Raw genomic sequence first — 22,919 nt, forward strand, 5'->3', positions numbered from 1 at the left:
ATTGCTTAATACACTATTATAAAGGAAATGTGAAAAGTCCTCATCGATCCGGCACGTGCAAAAAAATTTACTCCGGGTCAAAGATCATAAAAATGGGTTTTTCGCGATTTTCCGCAAAATGGTAAGTTTTATCATAAAATTAGTTGAGACAAAAATTGTAGATCAGATAATTATCTATAAAAAATGTCCAAATACTTTTTTCCTAAGAGCCACCGTTTTTGAGATATAACGATTCAAAAAGTTGAAAGAGTTGTAATCGTCATAATATGCACACGATTCCACGCCACCTTTGAGGTAGTGAACTTAGCGCTTTTTTTTTAATGTGGTTTCCCCGGTAGGCCTATTCCACTGATCTTTTATGATTCTGTTTAATTTGAAACTATTGAATAACTGTAGATATTGACAAGGGTTGAAAATGATGAAAGGGGTGTAAATTACAAAAAATAAGAAAATGTATCCGGCTGAATCTAAATCATCATTAACTTCTGCTTTCTCTTGAATTAAAAAATAGGTTTCAATAAACACGTGTTTTCACTCCAGAGCGATGTTGCTGAAGGTTACACTGGCGTAGAAAATAAAGGACTGGGTTTTTTTTACCCGAAATTTTCATATTTTATATGTGTAAGTCACACTGACCGATAGAACGATATTTTTGCTTGTATTACGGCTTCAGTGATGTATATACGTACACCACGTATACAATATACATAGGACGATTACAACTCTTTCAACTTTTTGAATCGTGATATCTCAAAAACGGTGGCTCTTAGGAAAAAAAGTACTTAGACATTTTTTATAGATAATTATCTGATCTACAATTTTTGTTTAAACTAATTTTATGATAAAACTTACCATTTTGCTGAAAATCGCGAAAAACCCATTTTTGTGATCTTTGATCCGGAGTAAATTTTTTTGCACGTGCCGGATCGATGAGGACTTTTCACATTTCCTTTATAATAGTGTATTGAGCAATCCTACCAATATTCAGCCAAGTGCGAATTATTGTAACCTTACCCCTATTTTTTAGTCTAATTTGACCGGATTATAACACGCAACAGCACAATGCTGATAGACAATTTGTAAAATCTATTGCTACAAGATTAGTGAGTCATTATGAGGCCTTGACTGAATTATAAATATTTTCTTTATCCCAGTATCGCGGTAATAATTATTCCTTGTAGTACGTATAAATCTATTTTTTCTGTGTGAACGCCTATTGACGTCATTAAAGTTAGTGTAACATTAAGTAATAGGACAATGCTAGACTGAAAATTAAGAATAAAAAACTGTTGCTCTTTTAATTCCTTAACGTCAAACCCGGTGCCAGTAATCTAAATTTGTTTTTGTCCAAAATGTTTTAATTACTTATAACATTGCTCGGCCTTGATGAATAATATACAGAAATATATTATTATCGTTATTCGGCTATGAGCGCGAGCTCGGGATAAAAGTAAAATCTGTAAAGGTCTCATAGATATAAAAATAGTGAGATTCCCCGAAACAGTTATTTTCTTTAGTTGAATAGGATCTGAGTAAACGTTTTGGGCGGGACCTAATATCACGTAGAAAAAAAGGTTAATACACACAATGGATTCCCTCTTCTGAAAGCTCTTATAACCCTTTGAGTATTAGTAACGAAAAAAGTACAATGTTTTTTGAATTTTATTATTTTTAATATTCATTTAAAAATTTACAGATACCCGATAAAATAAATCTTATTTAGTTTGCCGTATTACTGACAAGTTACTATTAATTCATGAAAAAAATATATTAAAAAGCCATTGTATGTATTAACTAGTAAGTATTCATTTTTAAAGAGGATATTTATATACACTATACGATACTTTGTTTTATAATGACTTTGAAACGTTGCATATTTGGGTATTAAAAAATGATTAAAAATACCATTATTATGATTCATATTTATACAATATACGTTTGTCTAAGAAAGTTGATTATAATTTTAGTAAATAATATATTGTAACTCTACAATAAGCATAAACAATAATTATTCCAGATATAATTTAGGTATAAACTATAAAGTCAATTACAAAGGCATTGGACGGTAAATGACCGTTTGAATGCTATCAAATTTGCATAATTAGTTTCAGACCAATAAAGACATTTGGAAATGTACCAACTATACAATATCCAATTTCATCGAATAGATGCTTGAATTAATTTTATTGATATTAATTCTTTATATCAAAAAAATATTATCAACCAAATAGAAATAGAACACAAGAACCGAGTGTCCTGTGAGTTAACTTTAATAGAGACTGTAAGTAGTGTTATTGGACAATTTCTTATGCTAAACATCCTTATTAGTAAATAAGGTTAGACTTTACTTAGGCTAGATCGTAATGTTCCATCGTGACGTAGTAAAGACTCATGTAATAAAAAAATCTTTTATACGGAGTGAATATTTCTAACCATAGCGCGACTTATGATGTAAAAAAAACCTTTATTTTCTGGCCTGTAAAGTAGTGAATAATTAGAGATTATGATTAAAAAATGCTACAAACTTCGCTTAATCTGAAACATCGTTAAGACATGGTCGCGTAATCGCGAACCCTTTTAAATGTTTAATATTCAAATTATAGAATATCAATTTTCAATGTCGAACCTTGTTAAACTTTAAGCGAGTATTAAGTGGTCAATTAACTTTTAAATATTTCGTAAAGATTAAGGTAAGGATATTTTATTAAGTTACCAACCTAATTTTTAAGTTTACCAAGCGATGTTGCGGAATTAATTGTCTACTATGTAATTAAATAATGTTAAAAAATAACAAACATAATATTTGGAACGTAATTAATTTATATGTAGTATTTACAAGGATATTGGGATTATCGAATTAAGTTCTGGGATTGAAGAAAGTTTACGTAGACGCTCATAGTTGTAAATTATTTCAGGTGTCAGAATGTTGGACGGTGATGTGACTGACGCCGTCGAAGCTAGGTCACTAAGTCTGAATCCGCAACACGTTGACATCTACAGCGCGTCTTGGGGTCCTGATGATGATGGCAAGACCGTTGATGGACCTGGAGAACTGGCAACGAGAGCGTTTATTGAAGGTGTTAATAAGGTAGGAAATGCAATGCTTAACTGTTGGGATATGAATTATCTGACTTCTCGACATTGCTCATTTATTTGCATTTGAATTTTGATACAGCAACACTAAGATTGCACACCGTTACATTAAAATACCACGTACGTTCCACTGTTGTTAGCTTGCAATGACACACTATACACGTTGGGATGGTCGCAATGGCTGTCCGTAAAACTGACAGCTGTCAATAGTGTCGCACGGTTTGATGAGTATTTTAACGGAACAAGTGCCATGACCTTGAATGCACAGTCCCCCGTAGGATCGAACCTGTCGTATATGAATTAGGTCTGTGCAACGGATTACGTAACGTAAACCGTTTTACACTCGGCACTATGTTTGCTTAATAGAAGTTGTTCTTTTATGGGTAATGGTAGGGGCGATGATTCAATATTATATTAATCTCAACCTCCTATTTAATGATGTCGCCTAGTTTAGCGGTAATTGTACATTGTTGGGAATAGTTTATTAAAATGTCTATAGGCACACTTTAAAGACTAATGTTTCTGTATAAGCGTTAACTAAAATATATCGAATTTAACGAAGATCTCTGTCTAAACATTATTAAGTAATACATTTTTAAATCATAATTTAATATTTATTATTTAATAACCAACGAAATTTTCACATTCGTTACTGGTATAATAGAAAATTGTTTTCATAAGCTCTCAAATAATTACAATAAAATTTTAACAACCCGTTATTTATCGTTACCAGAGTATTAATAAGCCCTTTTGCAGAAACACTCCTCTATTCACTTTTAATGAAATGTCACAGCTGTTTTAAATTCGCAACTTGAATTTAACCTCATTTTGCTATTCAACATTGAATGTTATATACCCGACATACAGTTGAAATTAGGGTATATTATGCGAGCAATTTAGTATCCGTCGACTCGGCAGCTAGCGAGGCGAGAATAATTTCTTTAATGACGCAATTATTTAAACTAACAACTTCCCATACGGTATGGTCAAGATGGCATGAAATTTACATAATAAAGAGTTCATTTTAGCAACGTCTACCAAGGATTTATCTTGTCGTCTCCGCAGCCGCTTTATTAGATCCCCGAAGTAAATCTATGTCTAACAAAAGCAATTTTCTTGGATTACGGGCATTATTTTTCATTACATCATCCTTTCACAGTAAGAATGTGTGTAAATCTCTTCTTAGTGTTTGTCAAGGGCTTAATTTTACATCCTTTCTATAGAATTTATGTGAATTAGAAATCTTCAAAATGTCATATGAATTATACCCACATATTTTACACAACCCACAGAATTTATAATTATATTGTTGTGCCCTTGTTGCATTTAATTACTACTCTATTGAGTAATTAACTTTTGTAGCAACGTTATTTTATCGTGGAATTGTTTTAGATTAATTTTTATTTCTATTTAATTTACATTCACGCCTTACGAGTGGCTAATCATTCAAACTAATAGATACTTTCCCATAATTCAGAAATCAAATAATAAATCATAATTGTTATCTTAAATGATGATGATTCTGCCTTGTAAAGTCCAATTTATGCTACTAGATGCTGAGTACTAGTTACTTGTGATTAATCTGGTTGAGTATGATGGATTGGATTCGAAAGTATTATCCATCAAAATTATCCGGGTATGTTTCATAAAACCCAACAAACCCATGCACGAAATAATTAAATTATAAATGGATTCCTTAATTAATACTGTCATGCGTAAGATTTTAAAATTTCAAAAAAGTTAAGTTAATTTTAATTTCTACCATTTCATAGTATTTTTATGATTCTGGTATATGTGTTTTCAAATGTATATTAAAATAAATTGGGTTTTCGATTCGATGTCATTCTTGATATGACTTTGATCTAAAATCTCTATAATCAAATTGAATTATAAGTAAATTTTATGTCGGAAAATTTAGTGTTTATGTCCCATTAAGTATTATAACAATGGCACGATCGATGCTATACCAGAATTTCAGAGTAAGATCAAATGAAATTTGAATTATTTAGAATTCGAAATTATCGGTAATGGCGAAAAATTCGAAAGCGCTCAAAAAATAACGGGTACCAATTTTCCGACAGCTATAAAGCCCGAGAGTTCTGGAAATATTTCATACCCATAAAATCTCATAACTTTTTTCGATAATTCAGTTAAAAGGTTCTCGGAAACTTCTCAATCTCCGCTGCAGCTTTTGCAATTAAAAAACATAAAAGCTTTTCACACATGCCATAACATACTAGCTTTCCAATCATCAAACTCATTATAATATTTTCCATATTTGGAACCTGTCAATAGCAGATAGCAATCTCATAGTTACCAAACATACGGGTTCCTATATTTTCTTGTGTGTTTTAATGTGTTTTGTATAATTTAAAATTGGTAGGATGGACTTGTTTTCTAGTTTAGTACTATAACAGCTAAAGAATTCAGAGAGAAATTTAACTGTGATCTGACACTCACATCTGTCAAAAATCTTAGGATTTTGAGAGCAGAGATAGTTTGGGCTAGGCCTTGAACCTTGCCCCTTTAGACTTGAGTGATGCGATCATGTATCAACCCGATATGAACGCATACACTTCAATTCTCAGTACTATTGTTTTAATACAAAAAACAGATTTTAATAAAAAATTCCCTTCCTTTACAGGGTCGTAACGGCAAGGGCTCTATATTTGTTTGGGCTTCGGGTAACGGGGGCAGAGAGCACGACAACTGCAATTGTGATGGATATACAAACTCTATCTGGACTTTGTCAATATCTTCGGCCACTGAACGAGGCGAGGTTCCGTGGTACTCAGAAATGTGCAGCTCTACTCTCGCTGCGACTTACAGCAGTGGAGCTGTGCTTGAGAAGCAGGTGAGCTATTTTTTATAGAAAGGGTCAGTTTAATATGTGAGAAAAAATATACCTATAACTCCATTTGACTCGACGCGACGGTATGATTTCTAGGTGGCATTATAAGGTACGATAACATAAGACAATTGTATCGAGGAAGGTGCAGTGTATTATTTACAATATATGAGTTGAACAATATTAATATTGATAGTACCTAACCATGTAAGAGACAAATAAAAATCTCCTAACTAATAATTCGTAAGACAATCAAAGAAACAATTTTATACAACTGAATATAAACATGAAATAAAAAGAAACAATTTTTCACGTTAAAGTGCACGTTCGTTATTTGTAGGAGACCTAGCGGCTTGAGCGTGTAACTCTCATCCCTAAGGTCGTCGGTTCGAACCCCGGCTGTGCACTAATGGACTTTTCTGTCTATGTGCCAACATAACTCTCGCTGTATGAAGGGGGAAAATTTCGTAAAGAAACCTACTTAACTGTTATTAAAAGTTAAATAATCACGAAACAGATATAGAGACTAAACCTCCAAGGATTATAGCGCCACCGGTTATTTTTACTAGTTATATGTGTTATATATATTACATAGCTTCGTCATGAAGGGGCCACTTCAAAAATGTTGTATATCCGATTATGCACGCTGTTAAATATTAGGAATTACTTCCTACTAAATATTAAGTGAAAATGATATTTTACAGTACGAAAACAATAAACAACCATATCTCTTTTATCTCCCGGGGCCAAGTTAGCAACTATTTATAATGTAACTTTATAACTGACAACGCTGCACGCTTGTGTTGAAAGCTGTAAAATGTCTACAACAAGGCTTCAACAATTTTTATTACGTCGCGTTGTCTGAAATTCCTAGTACAATTCATTCCGAACATCCAGGAATTGTATGATCGAATTTTCCTCACAAAACATTGTGACAACTCGGAACATCTGTTTAGTTAGATTTGAAACTTACATCGCTACATATATTTACGTTTTAATACATTAAATCACGCTGAATAAAAGATATTTGATATAAATATATGTGATATAATGTCCATTAAAATTTAAAATGTCTATGGAAGACGATGAATTAGGTAACTAAACAAATATTTAAAACAATGAGAAAGAAAAGAGCGTACCAATTCTTAAAAGGCCGGCACCGCACTTGCGCGCCCTTTGGTGATGTGAGTGGGCGGTATCATTTACCATGAGGTGAGCCTCCTGTCCGTGTTACATAAAAGATTTAAAAAAATATACATGTCGTTTGTAAGTTATAATTTAAGAAATACATTTTCTTACTATATATTTGATTGTGTTCCGAATTGTATATGTGGATTAGGATATTAGCTTTTTACCGATAAAAATTACTAAATTAAACCTCAAGACATTGAATAAAAATTACCAGTAAAATCGTAAGCCTCTTAATTACATTAAAACCACACCGCCACATTCCTTTACATGTAAATATAATAATCACAATAATAAATTTTAAACGACGTGCATAAAATAATAATGGTAATTTTAATATAACAAATAGGATAGCTGATCATAAACATCCACTATCTTGTCTATCAAGAAAGAATACAAGAATTCAGAAGTTTTGAATTTTTGAGATTCGATAAACCCCTCATAGGCGCAATTGGGTTTATCGGTGAAAAACAAAGTTGAAAAATACATTTATTGTAACATACATGTTCTGTAGATTAACAGCTTAATAAACTTCTACTATACTAAAGACATACGTACGTGCTAATTAGTAATGGGTAAATATGCTTATACATTTTTAAACAAACTAGTACAAAACAAATGAGGTGACCTTTCCGTATAGTCTGAAACTTTGTTAAAACATTCGTTATTTTTTATTCCCTGTTTTTAAAAGCTAACTGAATATGGACTATTCTATTTACAATGTAGAATCGTGCAAAGAATACCATACTAACCACAATACTATGAAAACGTTAATAAATTCATTTATCGAATAAAGGGAACTATGAATGGAGCTAATTACTTAATAATAGAAATTTGGTTATTAAAGGAACATAACATAACATTTCAAGAGTTGAAAAAAATCTAAAAATCATTTATTTAAGTATTTTTAAAAATAGAACACAAGAAAAGAGTGTCTTCTCTTTAAAAGAGACTGTAAGTAGTGTTATTGGACACTTTCTTATGTTAAATATCCTTATTAGTAAATAAGGTTAGACTTAAATTTGCTTATTAGTCTTTAGTTAGGCTAGATCGTAATGTTCCATGATGTCTCAGTGAGACAATGCATTAAAAATACATTTAATTATTTTCTAAGCTAAATTAAACCTCTTCGCCAAAATTTATCCAACTGACTTCGTCATATATTTTTACTTAGGTGACGTTACTGAGCTTCATAACATATTTGTTATACGACGTTAATTTTTACTAAAAATTGTATTAAATAAGTAAAAGTCGCTAATACGTCAGAAGCAAATTTTATCAATTTGTAGTATAAATATGTAATCTGTTCTTAATTCAAACAACTTGATGTAGTCATATTTAATTTTTACTTTAACGTTGTCGTCTAGGTGGTGACTACAGATCTACATCACACATGTACAACAAGCCACACGGGTACATCAGCCTCTGCTCCGCTTGCTGCGGGAATTTGTGCTTTAGCCTTACAAGCCAATAAGGAACTGACGTGGAGGGATATGCAGCATATTGGTAAGTGTTTCCCTTGTCCGCTATACGCGCGCTACTATAGTTTTATGAAAAAAAAAGTTTAACTAATAACGACCTTAGTCGAGCAAATAATTGAGGAATAAGAAAGCTTAATATATATCGTAGACGAAGAAGTCTTCGTTTTAGAACTTCTATGGAAGTTTATTTTAATTTTTTACCTGTGATAAGTATTGTTATTATTGAATGAGCGGTCTATCCCGGTGTTAAATACAGCCTACGTTACTCAGCAGTAATGAATTATTCTAATTGTGAAATAATTTTTGAATACGGGATTGAGACTAATTTTACATTAGATTTTCCAGAGGTTGAGGTTATTCGTTACAAACATGCAAATCTTGTAAATTCTTTAATATTAGTATATAATATATTGTATTCCTAATGCTTTTGAGTCGAACATAATATACTATTAATTGCTCACAGGTAAAAACAGGCCAGAATTCGTATAAGTAACTTTCCTCTAGCAAGCTTTTTGAAACATTTTATTTGTTCAAAGAACCAACACGGAACGACAAACCATTGAGAGAATGCATCACATACAACATAAAAAAGTGACGAAATACATTACACAGCGTTAGTCTACTTTCGCGACAAAATCTACATCTGTTAGAAGCGAACGACGTAGTAAAATAAAACTCAAACAATTACGGTAAAGCTGGATTTCAACTGGAAACAGAAAAATATTTTTAAACATTCACTTCCGTTCCATTTGACTTAAGATGTACTTAACTGTTTCAAGGTAAAATCGCCTTACCTTCTTAGCGGAAAATGCTTTCACAGAAAGATTTGGCACAAGATAAACGGTAATCCTATTTTCTTTGCCGGTTGTGTGACATATTCTTTATGTTATAAAAGAAAAAGCTGCCTACGAAACTCCTTTCTCCTCCTCACAAATTTGGTTTAAATGTTTAATTATTAATAAAAAAAAATACAAATAAATATTATTAACAAAAATAGAATCTATATTAATCTGATTGCTTACTGAAGATTAATTTTATAATAGGTAAAAAAACAATATGTATGTATATTTGGAATACATACAGTATTTTTGCAGTGCTTAAAACATAATGGTTTAATAATCTTTGAAACTTATTTCCTTTTAATAATATTTAAATTTTATATTTTCGTTGATTGGAATTTTCAGTAATCAACATTGCGATAAGTTTATCCGGATTAAAAATCCAAATCCATTCTTCACGCTATTTTTTGTCATATGAACGGTAGTATTCAAACCGTAGGCTATTTAATACTCCCCAATTTTTTATTTTATTTTTGAAGAGTACCATGGTTATTCAGATTATTTCACAGATACAAACACGTTCATTTTGAAAACAAAAACATTTAACAAACCGGTTTAATCGAGTTAAAAATAAACAAAAGATAAATACAACAACGTATTCAAATTATAATTACGTTTTTATTGCTTCCTGTTAAAGCGTGAATAATGTATTAACAATAATGTATTAACGGTCTTGGTTGCTCATTATAAAACAAGTTAGTCATTATCTATATATATAAAAATGAAACCCGTTTTCCGTTGTCACGACATAACATGAAAACGGCTTGACCGATTTGTCTGATTCTTTTTTTATAATATTCCTTGAAGTACGAGGATGGTTCTTACGGAGAGAAAAATTTAAAAAAATTGAGTAAAAAGGTCTAAAAACAACACTTTTCTATATTCCCATACAAAATATTCGTAATAATACTTAAAAGTCAATTTGAACTTTAATACCATATCATAAAAAGTTCAAGTGTTAGTGGAAGGGTTCTGGGAAAGTAAATTTTAATTTTTTGACATAATGTTTTTGTTGTCTTATCAACTTTCTTTTTTTTATCTTACTAGCCAGTCGGTGTCCCGAATAGCAGAATAAGTATTTAAAAAAATAAAGAATCGACTGTCAGGCGGTACGATGTTCGACAGGCCAGCTAGTATTAATATAAAAATACTAAATCAGTGAAATATATATATTACGAAAGAAAATTAGCATATAAACTAGAAGTATTTTTTAGACTGTATATTCTTTGTTCCCTATCAGTATGGCTAGAAGATCGCGGTTAAATCAATATTAGTTTTCCATGGACTTTCCATATGACTAAGTTTTACCTAGAATCAATGTAATTATACTTCGTTTACTGTATTTTAAAAGTCAGTGTTCATATTTACGTTTTGAAGTTCGATTTTTAAATAATGTTAATATTTGACAATGAACAATTATTATAAGAATAAGAGGTATTCTCGTCTGTCCTATTTCATCACAGCGTAGACACAGAAATAATATGACAGAAAGAGACGAACTTTTAGAAACCTCGAAGTTTATATAATCTATATAAATCTCTTTTTCGTAAATCATACAAATAAATTAATTATTTTGCCTTTTTTTAAATGACACGAAATACTATGGTTCGAAAATTACAATAATATGTTTGTATTAACAATTATGCAAACATATTTTAATGTTAATTATTCTTAATGAATGTTTTGCTTCAAATTAATTTTCTGATGTATGTGAAAATTAACTGAAATAGTTTTAGGAGCAATTTAATCGTATTGTTTGCTAAATTTTATCGCTTAACAGGAGCTATTTAAAGACATGCATGAATTATAAATGTTCCCGGGATTACAAACTTATAACCATTTTATATGTTACATACATAATTTGAGAACATGAAATGGAATATTATTATTGAAATGCTAATATGATTGGAAATATAAGCGTTTATTAGATTAAGAAGTAAATTTTCACTTATTTTTAATTATAAATAAATAATATTCTTAAATTAATGTCGTGTGAACAGTGGTTCGAACAGCACGACCGGAACGACTGAGCACGGGTGGTGAATGGCGAGTGAACGGTGTCGGTCGGAACGTTTCTCATTCGTTCGGCTACGGGCTTCTCGATGCAGCAGGCATGGTACGACTTGCCAGGTCTTGGAAAACAGTACCTCCGCAACGAAGGTGTGAACTGGCCGCTTCAACGCCCCAGAGAGCTGTACCACCGAAGTCATCAATATCTTTACGGGTTAGTATGTGATTATTTATATGGTTCAAAAGAGATAAGTATCTATGTTTATTAATTTATATACAAGGCATACTAACAATTTACTTATAAAGAAAACATAACATTAAAAGACACAGAACATTCATGTACATGAATAATAAGTATACACGACATATACAAAGATACACTAACAGATTAAAATCAAAACAAAGCACACAAAAACTTTTTATTAGTAAAGAAAAATTAAAAAGGTTAATTGTGATTTATCGAGTTTTATAAAAACAATGACTAATAAGGTTTCATGAGCCCTTTAGAACTGTTTAGCAGGTGCAAGTTTAATTCCTGTATAACTTCGATTTTGGAAAGCAGATGAAATTAATGGAGGTATATTTTCCACAATTAACTGACTGACGCAAGAGTGATTGTAAAATTTGGTTTCTTCGTTTCGTAAACGCATTTAGCGTTTTAATCTGTTAGACATTTATTTTCTATTAGCGGTAGCGGTATTTCGCTGCAGTATGCTTTTTACACATATATTGTAAAACCACATATCGGGGTGTGGCACATTTTGCAGCTCGATGCTCTACTCTCTATGTGGCCTCTAAAAGTTCTTTAATGTAAAATAGCGGTTACGTGTATTCAACATTATTTATTAAAATATAGAATAATATAATTATTCAAAGTAAGCTTAACCAAATTCATTATGACAACACTCGATATTGTATCAAAGTTATATCATTTTATTTATTGTGGTCGGTCCTAACTCTAGTTCTTTTATTTCAGTTGGACGTGAGCGCCTGCCCCGGGGTAAACTACCTAGAGCATGTCCAAGCGCGAGTATCGTTATCGGCAACTCGTCGTGGTGACCTACGTATCACACTCACTTCACCAGCTGGTACACGGGTCACTTTACTTACGCCCAGGTAACAAATATATATTTATCGATCCATGGGATATCATTTATTCATGTAGAACAGAGAGTCAATATTTCTTATATCTGCAAAATTAGTATTGAGCAAGGTATCTTTCCTTAGAAAATAAGTAATATAACATCCATCTATTAAGCAGGCAATAAAATATAAATTTCAAACTACTGTCCCATTTCTCTACTTCCAACCCTCGTTTAAACTACAAAAAATAATTTACGTCTGAATACCTAATTACTTAGAAAAAGAACTTATGCTTGCAAACAATTTGGGTTCGGACATAATTGATCTACAGAAGATGTAACTGCTGGATTAGTTGAGATTATAAGTTAAAATTAAGATGAAGGACAAAGGTGTTTCTGGTATTTTTCTTCATCTAGCCAAAGCTTTCGACACTGTTTCCAGGTCACTTCTACTTGTAAAATTAGAAAGACTAGGAATACGTGGAAACATCCTCCGTTGGTTTCAGTCCTATTTATCCAATAGAAAGTAGAGTTCGAATTCATGGGTGCGGCAATAAATTAGAGATGATGGTCATGTGGTTTGCCCCAGGGAAGCGTTCGTTCAGGGAAGTACATCGCTTTAGTGTACTTCAATAATTTATGTTCTCTCGAGCTCCCAAATGCCAAACTCATTTCTTTTGCTGATGACACAGCAATACTCTTTTACTCACACTCTTGGGAAGAAGCCGCACTATCAGCTCAATTAGGTCTTCGCCAAATTACTCAATGGCTTTCAAATAATCTCCTTTCCCTCAATACGTTCAAATCCAAATACATATATCGAAGTCTACCAAACTAGACCCAATCCCGCCTATTAACACTCCTGTTCAAACCTTCACAAAAATTGTCCTTTCCTGAAATCCACTAAGACTACCGAGGAACTGGTATTAATCATAGATTCGAGACTTTATTGGGGACCTCAAATAAATTACCTTTGTTCGAGTTCGCAAACTTATGAATGAATTCAAATGCCTCAGAAAACCTTCCACATACAATCAAGATAGTGTCACGTACATTATGCCAGTCGATATTATCCTACTGCATCTCAGTATGGGGTGAAGCGACATCGTTTCCAACGCTGAAAATTGAGCGTGCTTATGAAACTTCAAATTTTTACGATTATACAAAATTTCTAACGTTTACACTACTTACTATATGACTTAATGACAATATACCCACACCATATCATACACAATGCAAACCTACATATAGCGCAACTGAACGGATTGCATAGCTACGCCCTACGCTTTTTCTCTTTCATGGGCTAGGCTATATCTTTAACTACTTTTTCACAAACAATGTTCACTCTTGATACAAAATATCTTCTCAACCTGTCTTATCGTGCAGCTGTAGGAAAATTATACCAAATGTTATGTAGAATTTATTACTTTAAGTACGCTTATATAAAAGTATGTCAAATGGAAGAGACTGAGAGAGAAGAGACTACCCGCGATACAGGGAATTCTAGTGTTGGGGCTAGTACACTTTCTCATTTTGTGTAATGAAATTTTTCTTTATTTATTTCTAAACATTACGTCACGAGAACCCAAATATTTTGAGTAAAGCAAATAAACGACTACATAGAACGTTGTCTTAACTTCCTTTGTACATTAAATTCAGCTAATATATGTAAGTTATGTTCGAAAATTAAATCGTTCTAAGTGGCTCAACTTGTCAGTGAACGTAAAGCCAGAGAAAAGCCGCTTGGCGCGTTTCATGTAGCTTATTTAAAACATTACCGTATTCCTTCAACTAAGTAGTAATAACGTCGCTTTGAACATGTTATAAAATGTGAACTATACGTTTTAAGGAAGAACTAAACATCTTTCAATTTTCAAGAAGTACCTGAAGATATTGAAGTATTCCTTTTCCTTTATGCAGTAAAAATTTTCTACATTAAAATAATCTACGATTCAAATGTTTTTATATACGCTGTGTTATCAATAATGCTTATAGTATTATAAAGTATCGCCACAACCTTTTTAGGTAACCTTTTATTTCTGTATCCGTTTTGTGATCATTTGTTTTTCTAAAAGCCGCCGACTTTTTATTGATGCCGGTTTCCTCACGATGCATTACTTAACCGTACGAGCGACGGTCAAATGCGCACCGACAGAAAGTCTATTGGCGAACACCTGGGCTTCGAACTTACGACCACAAGGCTGAGAGTCACACGTTGAAGCCACTAGGCCAACGCTGGTTTATTGATTACAAAAAAATATTATAAAGGGTCTTAAGTTTAGTTTTTTTTTAATAATTATAAGTAGAATTATATAATACTCCATTTTATTAAATACGTATCCATCTGTTTCTAAAATCATCTTGTAAATAACTTAATGAATAAAGCGTCTATTCTGAAACTAGGTTATGTTTAGCTAAACTAGGTGATTATTTCCAGACAGCACGACTTGTCCCGCTCTGGGTTCAATTCCTGGCCATTCATGTCAGTTCACATGTGGGGCGAATCACCCCTTGGCGAGTGGCTGCTTGAAGTTTCTAACGAGGGAAGATTTATGGGTATGTAGACTAATAATAGAAAAATTAAATGTGTTAAAAGTTCAACTTATTCTTGTCCTAACGTATATAATAATCTCAGCTTCAATCAAAACAATGTCTTATCTAACTCATAATTGTAGTTAGACAAAGTAATCTTGGGAAGTTAATTTCGATAGTTTAATTGCACAATAAACCCTCAAATTTGCAAACTAATTATATACGATCTTAATCCTTTATAACCAGCAAATCCTGTGAATAATGAAACTATCGCGAACGTTTCAACTCAAATGCGATCGGAGAGAAATTGCAATACAATTTAGTTACTACCTCACGGGAGATTACAAACTTTATCGATTTCAACTTTGAAGCCTCCTAAAGCGTTAGCTGTAAATCAAGATCTTTCTAAACTCCGGTGTCAATTCTATTACAATTGAATCAATTTAAACTTTGAGAGTCGGACATTTTACCTTGTGTATACCATAGGTCGAGCGACATTACAAGACTGGTCATTAACTTTCTACGGAACGAGCGTACCGGCTGCTAAAAACGATCCGATACCCTTCAGAAATCCAATAATACGTAAGAGTAACGCGACGAGACCCGTCGTAGTGCAAGCGGGACGAAAGAACAAAGGGAAGACCATTCCAATAGTCCCCACATATACAGTGGGATTAGTGAAGCGAAAAAAGAATAAGAATTCCAAGAATCCCAACAGAAATGCGCAGAAATCAAAACAGAGCCGTCCGGCAACTCGTTCGCCGATAGAAAGCTCGACGTTGCGAACGACGGCCCCAGATTTGAGTATGAATTTGCGGGGAGATCTGACGGACCCCCTGGCTGACGCTAGAGGACGCAAGATGTCAAGCCTGTTCGAGCAATATCCGAAAATCCAGAGAATATATCCAGCGCCGCTGCAAGCCAACGGTACATGCATGTTGTCCGTTTGCCGACCGTTTTATTTCAGCTATACGAACTTGCACGTCAATTACCTTTGTTCTACATACCGCAATTGCATGTTGTGTGCGCAATTTTTTTCAGTGAAACATTCATTAGGAATTTTCGTCTGACGTTGTGTTTTTTTTTTAATTTCGCTTATTTTGAAATAGGTTGCGATTTTCGTAGTTTTTGCATTTGTTTTGTTACTGTGAATTTTTAAGTAGAATTGCGAGAGCAGTTTTTGCTGTTGAATAGTGATATTTCTAAGTAGATAGCTGCTGTTTTGTGACTATAGGCTTCCTTCTTAAACTGCTACGTATAACAGTCTTATTTTTCCAAAACACATTTTAGCATGTCCACACGTCCTTATAACTTGTTTTAAACTTTATATGTATTAGCTTTATAATCATTTTGAGATACAATTACAGATCCCATTGATCCTTTAATAAAACATTTACACAAGAACACATTAGGTCTTCCTTTTTAATTTATATTAAAATAATAAAAATAAAAAAAGCCTTTTTATTTCTAACAAAAGAACAAAGTAAACTTAATCCTATTATATTTTTTTAACAAAATAAATTACACTATTAATTTTTATTGTAATACCCTACAGAACACCTCATTTACACAAAAATCCAAGACCATTCCCAAAATCTCACATACCTTATAAATTACAGCGGGGCCATTAAGCCAATGGGAGTTAATATTCTACGGTACTGAAACGCCGCCGCAAGATAACGACGCGTCACCTGAAAGCCCCCAGTTTCCCGAAATCCCGTCTTGGAGTGGAACAAATGAAAATAACCATCTGCCACCTGAACCACCAGAGGAACCCAAACATAACTCCATAGATGATGACCTAGCTCTCGTCTGGCACGACTCACATGCTGTAAGTTCAATCTGTCTGTACGTTTTATATATATCGTGTAAAGAGTAATTTTGCCATTGAATAATTATACTTTTACTAGCTGACCCGGCAATAGTTGTTTGCCATGTATTATATTATTTCTAGGAAACATTATTTTAGTTCAATAAAAATAACCGTCATAAAAATAGGGGTTGATCGTAGAGGCGTAAAAATTAAGGGTTATATATACTTTTGTATGCTGTATCATAAAAAAATATAGTAGCCGATTCTCAGACTTACTGAATATGCGTTAAAAATTTCATAAGCGAGGTGAATGCGAAAATACGAGATACCTAAAAAAGCGTAGTAGTAATCATATTGGTAAACCAATTTATATATATATAGAATATAAAAATCTGTCCCATAACAGATTTTTATATTTTCTCTGATACCTCCATGGTGGTGTATGACGGATTCGAGGACTATGCAGGCAGGATTAGCACATTCTTACATAACTTGTTTATTTTTTACAGTTTATAATTATTTTAAATTTGCCTTTACATTTCACTTATCGTCTGCATAATCCCTCGACCAACTTCATATGCACCGTAATATGAATATTGTGTATTCACTTGTTTTTTATCAATATTTTTAGTTATCTTCCTCACAATAACCTTTTAATTAAGAGTGCATTCGCGTTATAAAGAAATTATATTAAGCTATATTAATCGGTTAAGTGCAGTTCGGTTGTGAAACCAAAGATGGGAAGACTTTATGGGCTGTCGGTCGCACCATTTACCGTTAAAATAAATCCCGGTTAATAGCAACTGTATTTGGCGTTTTTATTCATTGTTTTCATGAAAATATAATATGTTTTTATATGTTATCTTTAGCGTTGTGTGCTGATATTTGCCACTAGACAGAACAATATCAATTGTAGGAGATAAGCTTTTTGTGCCTAAACGGTTATTGCTAGTAATCGAACATACGTAACATACATAATCTATAGCATGAATAAATATGATTTTATGCAAGCATTCAATACTGAAATCGTTTTGATGATATAAAACGCAATTTAATTTTAAAATATTTTTCTCTTTGCATAGATATTTCGTATATTCTGAGCTCTGGAAACGTCAATATTGGTACGAATTCAAATATAAATCTACGTTTTAACAGAACTGAACGCGTAGTTAGTTTAAACAATATATTTAAATACTATAAATAACAATAATAAATATTAACATCTTATATTTTCTACTATATTTTAAGCAAATTTAAAATTTTATAACTATTATTTGAATCTTTATAAGTTAGATGCTATAATTTAGCCGTCCCTTACCAAAGCAAGGAATTGGGGCTTCTGTTTATTGTAACTTACAAAGCCGGAATTACATTAAGAAATTAGTGACATGCATGGGAAATCAGTTTCACGAAAGGAGTTTCGATATATGCGAAAGTAATTTCGTAAAATAATTAGTGTCATGAAATCCTCAGTATCCCAGTAACCATGGTCCCATCAGCATCATAGGTTTATTTTTCTACATTCAATGTAGCTAAAGAGGTGCTTCTCTATAAACTTAAAATTCTGCGTTTTTTCTCAACTGGAAATAGTTTTAAGTCTTTATTTCTGTTTATTTTTGTGTCTTTATGTCTTTATTTTTGTTCTTTTAGAACGAAACGTATTCATAAAATTAATGCATGCATTACGAATTACGATATTGAATAACACGTGAAACTTTTCGTAAAACTATTGTCACGAAATTAATTTCATGCCACTAATTTTGTAATGTAATTCCCTCTTTACGAATAGCACATAAGTAAGGTCTTATAAAATGTATATCCAAACAATGGAATATATAACTAAGGTTAGAAGGGCTTTTGGTCAAATTCTGTACGTGACTAGTGTGATTAAAATCCAATTGTATATATAAATAAATCAAAGATTATATGTTGTATATCACATATACAGTTTACATATAAACGCAGGCCTTACTAACTCCTAGGAGTGCCCCTTCCTTACATATCTAGTTATTGTATACTCGAACGTGAACTACAGTTCCTATCGTCCAATTACAAATACGCGAAACGGCGCTCTCTATAGTTTCCATTCTAACGCATTTTAATAATAAAATATAATTACTAATATAAGAAATTGACTTGCAGATTCGGGAAGAAAGTCCTGGAAATGGAATGGCCGGAAGCGGGTGTGCCACACACGCCGTCCAAGCTCCACATAGATGTTTAGGTTTGTGTTTACTTGTCCTCATACTTACAGCGGCCGACGCTTATTTAACACTAACTGGTATCAGCTTAGGGAGAGGCAGGTAGGTTTAATTGCCAGCCTTATTGGCGGTTCGAAGTAGTTAGCCACGGGTGAGCGAATTCATACATAATATTATATGGAAATACAATTATTATTTTTCTTACACCGCTATATAGAGAGTTCAAGTAAAAGTTTTTTGGTAATAAATTGATTTTATATCGTCAAGTTTCTTTAAGTTGTAAAGTTGACTTCAATAGCTATTCTATGTGAAATGGAGTAACTTCTGCTGTTTTGTTGTATACAATATGTTCCATTAATTGGGGTATACGTTTTACATGTTTGTGATACTGTCTCGGGGCTTTCAGTAGTTTCCTGAACAACACAATTCAATTTTTTAATACAATTATATAATGGCTTTCAATAGGCTATTTGACAGCATTTTAAAAACCATTAGATTATTTATTAGTGTCTATATAACCTGTACAATTTGTTACTTTTAGTTCTATAAAGCTTTTAATTTAAATGGAACATTCATATATTTCGAACATTTCTCTTGGCAAGACACTCATACTTGTAAACACGTAAAACAAATTTGACCTGTTAATTATCATTGTTAAATTACACAAATACACATATATTTCGATCAAAATCAGTCTTCGGCGGAATTAAACTCCCAGAATCTTAAGGATCATATTGGCAAAACATCTAATCCTAATATAGGTCAGTGGAGTTGTTTTTCTCTATATAATTTTTTAAAGCCATGTTTTATACGGATTACTCTCAGAAACACTTTTTTTTCATACTGTCAAATAGCCCATTGTGTTGAAATTTTACAAAAGTCAAAATCATTTGTTCATATAGGTAATACAATGTATACTTATTAACGTCAAAAAAGTCGTCAAATACGTACCATAATTAAAATAACCTTAAATCAAAGTTGAGCTTAATAACTTCAGAGTAATAAATATTTAGACTCGCTCGCCCCTGGCGTACTATCGAGGCTCGTGATCTAGTGAATATTATTGTATTATTTATCTACATAAGTACAACATGTTAATTAATTTTATTTTGTACCTTTGTAACAAACTGCTTGAACTGCCACGTCACTCCCCCAGTACTTAAGATATTTAATAAGCCACTGAAATTTAGATAATTTAGTCGAGTCCGGAGGCTTCGGATGAAAACTTTTTGTCATAATTTATAAACTCGAGCCCGTTAACAATGAGAAAAGTATTCGAATCTCCGGACTTTTCAGTCGCAGTAATTTAAAAATATTTTAATAATAAAGAAAGGTGTTCATTGTTATTTACCTTAGATAGTTATATTTTTAAATTACTGAGGTTAATTCCACGATACTTGTGTATTTTGTTATATCGGCAAAATTAAGAGCTAGGAACAAGTGCAATTACATAATTTTATATTGTGTATTACAAAACGTCCATTTTGCTTGAATAACGCCCATGGGCCACATAAAATAGACCAAATCTGTTTGCTCCCGAGGAGACGATGAACTAAAAACTGTAGTAAAGATTCATAAGTTTCGGGAAGAGACCTACCCGCAAAATTACGTTTCAAAATTTGAACAAATATTATTGGAACGAAATCTTTCTCCTAATTTTTTCGTTGGAAGAGCTAAGAAAAATTTGCGTTTTTGTGTGGCCCAAGGTGTATTAATAGAGGACAGTAGAAAATTGTGGAAGTAGTTATAATGTAGCATAATAATAAATAGATATTCTGTGGTACTTAATGTAAGTCACGTATCGATACTTCTATATCCATTTTATGAATAATTTAATCAAATGTAAAATTTATTTGTAATCATTGACCTGGATATAGACTAGTAAATAGTTATTCCGTGTTTAAATCAATTTACATACATTTTTCCTACTGTTAACAATAATATTTTTATTATATAAGCTTAATCATATTTTATTTTATATAAAAAAATACGCCTTAGGTGGGCAGGCAAATGAACATAATAGGGCCCTTGGAAAAATACTTTGCGTCAGACGTGATCACGTGACATAATACAACCACAGAAATGACACGAGCTCACGCTTGGTCACGTGACCATTACCATAAAAATCAAATTCGAATTTCGGTTAATGTTATTGGGTCACTGTCGTAATGTATTTGTTCAAGGCCCACAGCATATTTTATAAAATCACAAAGATTTTAATAATAATAAAATTTGGTTAACGAAAATCGGTTCGTACTTATGAACCCCATATTTATTAAGTTAAATATTTTCAATAGGTCAATATGTTTACATATTTTACAATAGGTCAAATTTACAACTGAACAATGAAGTGTTAAGTTTATAGATTCTTTTATTTGCCATTAACCAAAGAGCACAAATTACGATGCCAAATGTTCGCATTTACATCTTTCAATCATTAAATATTAGTGTTTAATCGTTGATCTGATAGCGCAGTGTGGATATTTTACATTCGCTCAAACTTATTTTAAACATTAATTTTAAGTAAAATATCTTCAGCGCGCTGTGTGGAATCATACATATCGTTTATAATAAGTTAAAGGGGATTTTGTTAGGCGGATAAGTTCGTGTTATATAGGCTTTATATGTGATGGCCTGTGCACTTTACATTTTCTCGAATATAAATCTTAATAAATTTCTTTACATTATCAAAGCCATCCATTATTATATGTTTGCAGTTCAAATGATAGGAAAAGATACTTAACAATCGTCAATATATCAGATCGCTAAAGACTATTTTTATATCAGCGGTCTTGGCAGATTTATAAAGGATGGGAAGTGGAGAATCGACCGGTCGGGTTTAAATTGCGATCGTGTATCAACCTTACGTACGTGACCCTCGCTTTATTTCCACCTCAAATTACATTTTTCTTATAAAACCTTTTTTTGTTGTCTTCGGATTTTACCTCGCACATGCTTAACATGTCGAACAACTTATCAATTGGTTCGTGTTTGCATAACATTGGAAATTTACCTTTTTATGACTTAATAAAATCGAGATTGTAAAAGTAAACAGGCTGTTACAGAGATGAATATTATTAGTTCCAGAAACATAATAAATACTGCATAATGTGGTTGTGATCATATTGGTGATTGCCAATCCATATATATGTGAAAATTAACTGTACATAATAAGTAGATAATGGTAAAATAAAATTTGGAGACTTGTACAAATTGCTCATTAATGTAAATTTTAAAACGACTGATCGATCAAGATTTCTCGTCGACTGCTAGTTAGTATAACTTAAATGGTCTAAATATGTAAAATTGTCTAGATGAGCCTAGAATAAAATGCTGTATCACGTTTTAATTATGTCGATGTACTAGAAGTTGTTAAGAATCCCATTTTTATAACAGTTTTGCTGTATACATGTAAAATTGTTCACCATTCGGTAGCTACCAAAATTGTATTTATAAATGTAAATGTTAAATTTGTATATATTGAACGTGATGTGGATGGAAATATAATAAAAGAAAAACTTTTAATACAAAATCAATATAGATTTTCATTTAAGTTGAAGTCTTGTCTCTGATCAATGTCGGCAGTTAAATGTTGTATAAATCAAACTGACGTATAATTGTTATTAGTTTAACTTTAGAAATGTGTGATCAATGTTATTTGTTGCATGTCCCGCTTCGCTTGTTACGTGCTTAACATTCATAGTATCTCCGCTTTCCGCTAAACTAATTCCTACTTCTAACAACTTTTGTTTCACATTCACGATTCATATCTAATTTTGCCCAGAATTTCCTGATTTCATTTAATTTTGTGCACGTTCTTTCCGGCATGCAA

General features: G+C 32.2%; 1 protein-coding gene across 7 annotated transcripts in view; it reads left to right on the plus strand.

Moving 5' to 3' along the window:
• Positions 1–22,919, plus strand: part of LOC125050542 (furin-like protease 1, isoforms 1/1-X/2) — a 169,399-nt gene that overhangs the window by 145,128 nt on the left and 1,352 nt on the right. For 5 of the 7 annotated variants that reach the window (XM_047650457.1, XM_047650458.1, XM_047650459.1 and 2 more), the window contains exons 7-15: positions 2,916–3,088; positions 5,738–5,947; positions 8,497–8,635; positions 11,450–11,673; positions 12,436–12,575; positions 14,979–15,097; positions 15,560–16,000; positions 16,693–16,904; positions 19,029–19,110. In XM_047650457.1, coding sequence (XP_047506413.1) covers positions 2,916–3,088; positions 5,738–5,947; positions 8,497–8,635; positions 11,450–11,673; positions 12,436–12,575; positions 14,979–15,097; positions 15,560–16,000; positions 16,693–16,904; positions 19,029–19,110 — 1,740 coding nt within the window. Of the gene's footprint in view, positions 1–2,915; positions 3,089–5,737; positions 5,948–8,496; positions 8,636–11,449; positions 11,674–12,435; positions 12,576–14,978; positions 15,098–15,559; positions 16,001–16,692; positions 16,905–19,028; positions 22,624–22,919 lie in introns of those variants that run through there. The other 2 variants (XM_047650463.1, XM_047650462.1) reach the window with 2 other exon arrangements.

This window comes from Pieris napi, chromosome 6 (assembly GCF_905475465.1).
Source record: "Pieris napi chromosome 6, ilPieNapi1.2, whole genome shotgun sequence".
NCBI classification, from domain to species: Eukaryota; Metazoa; Arthropoda; class Insecta; order Lepidoptera; family Pieridae; genus Pieris; species Pieris napi.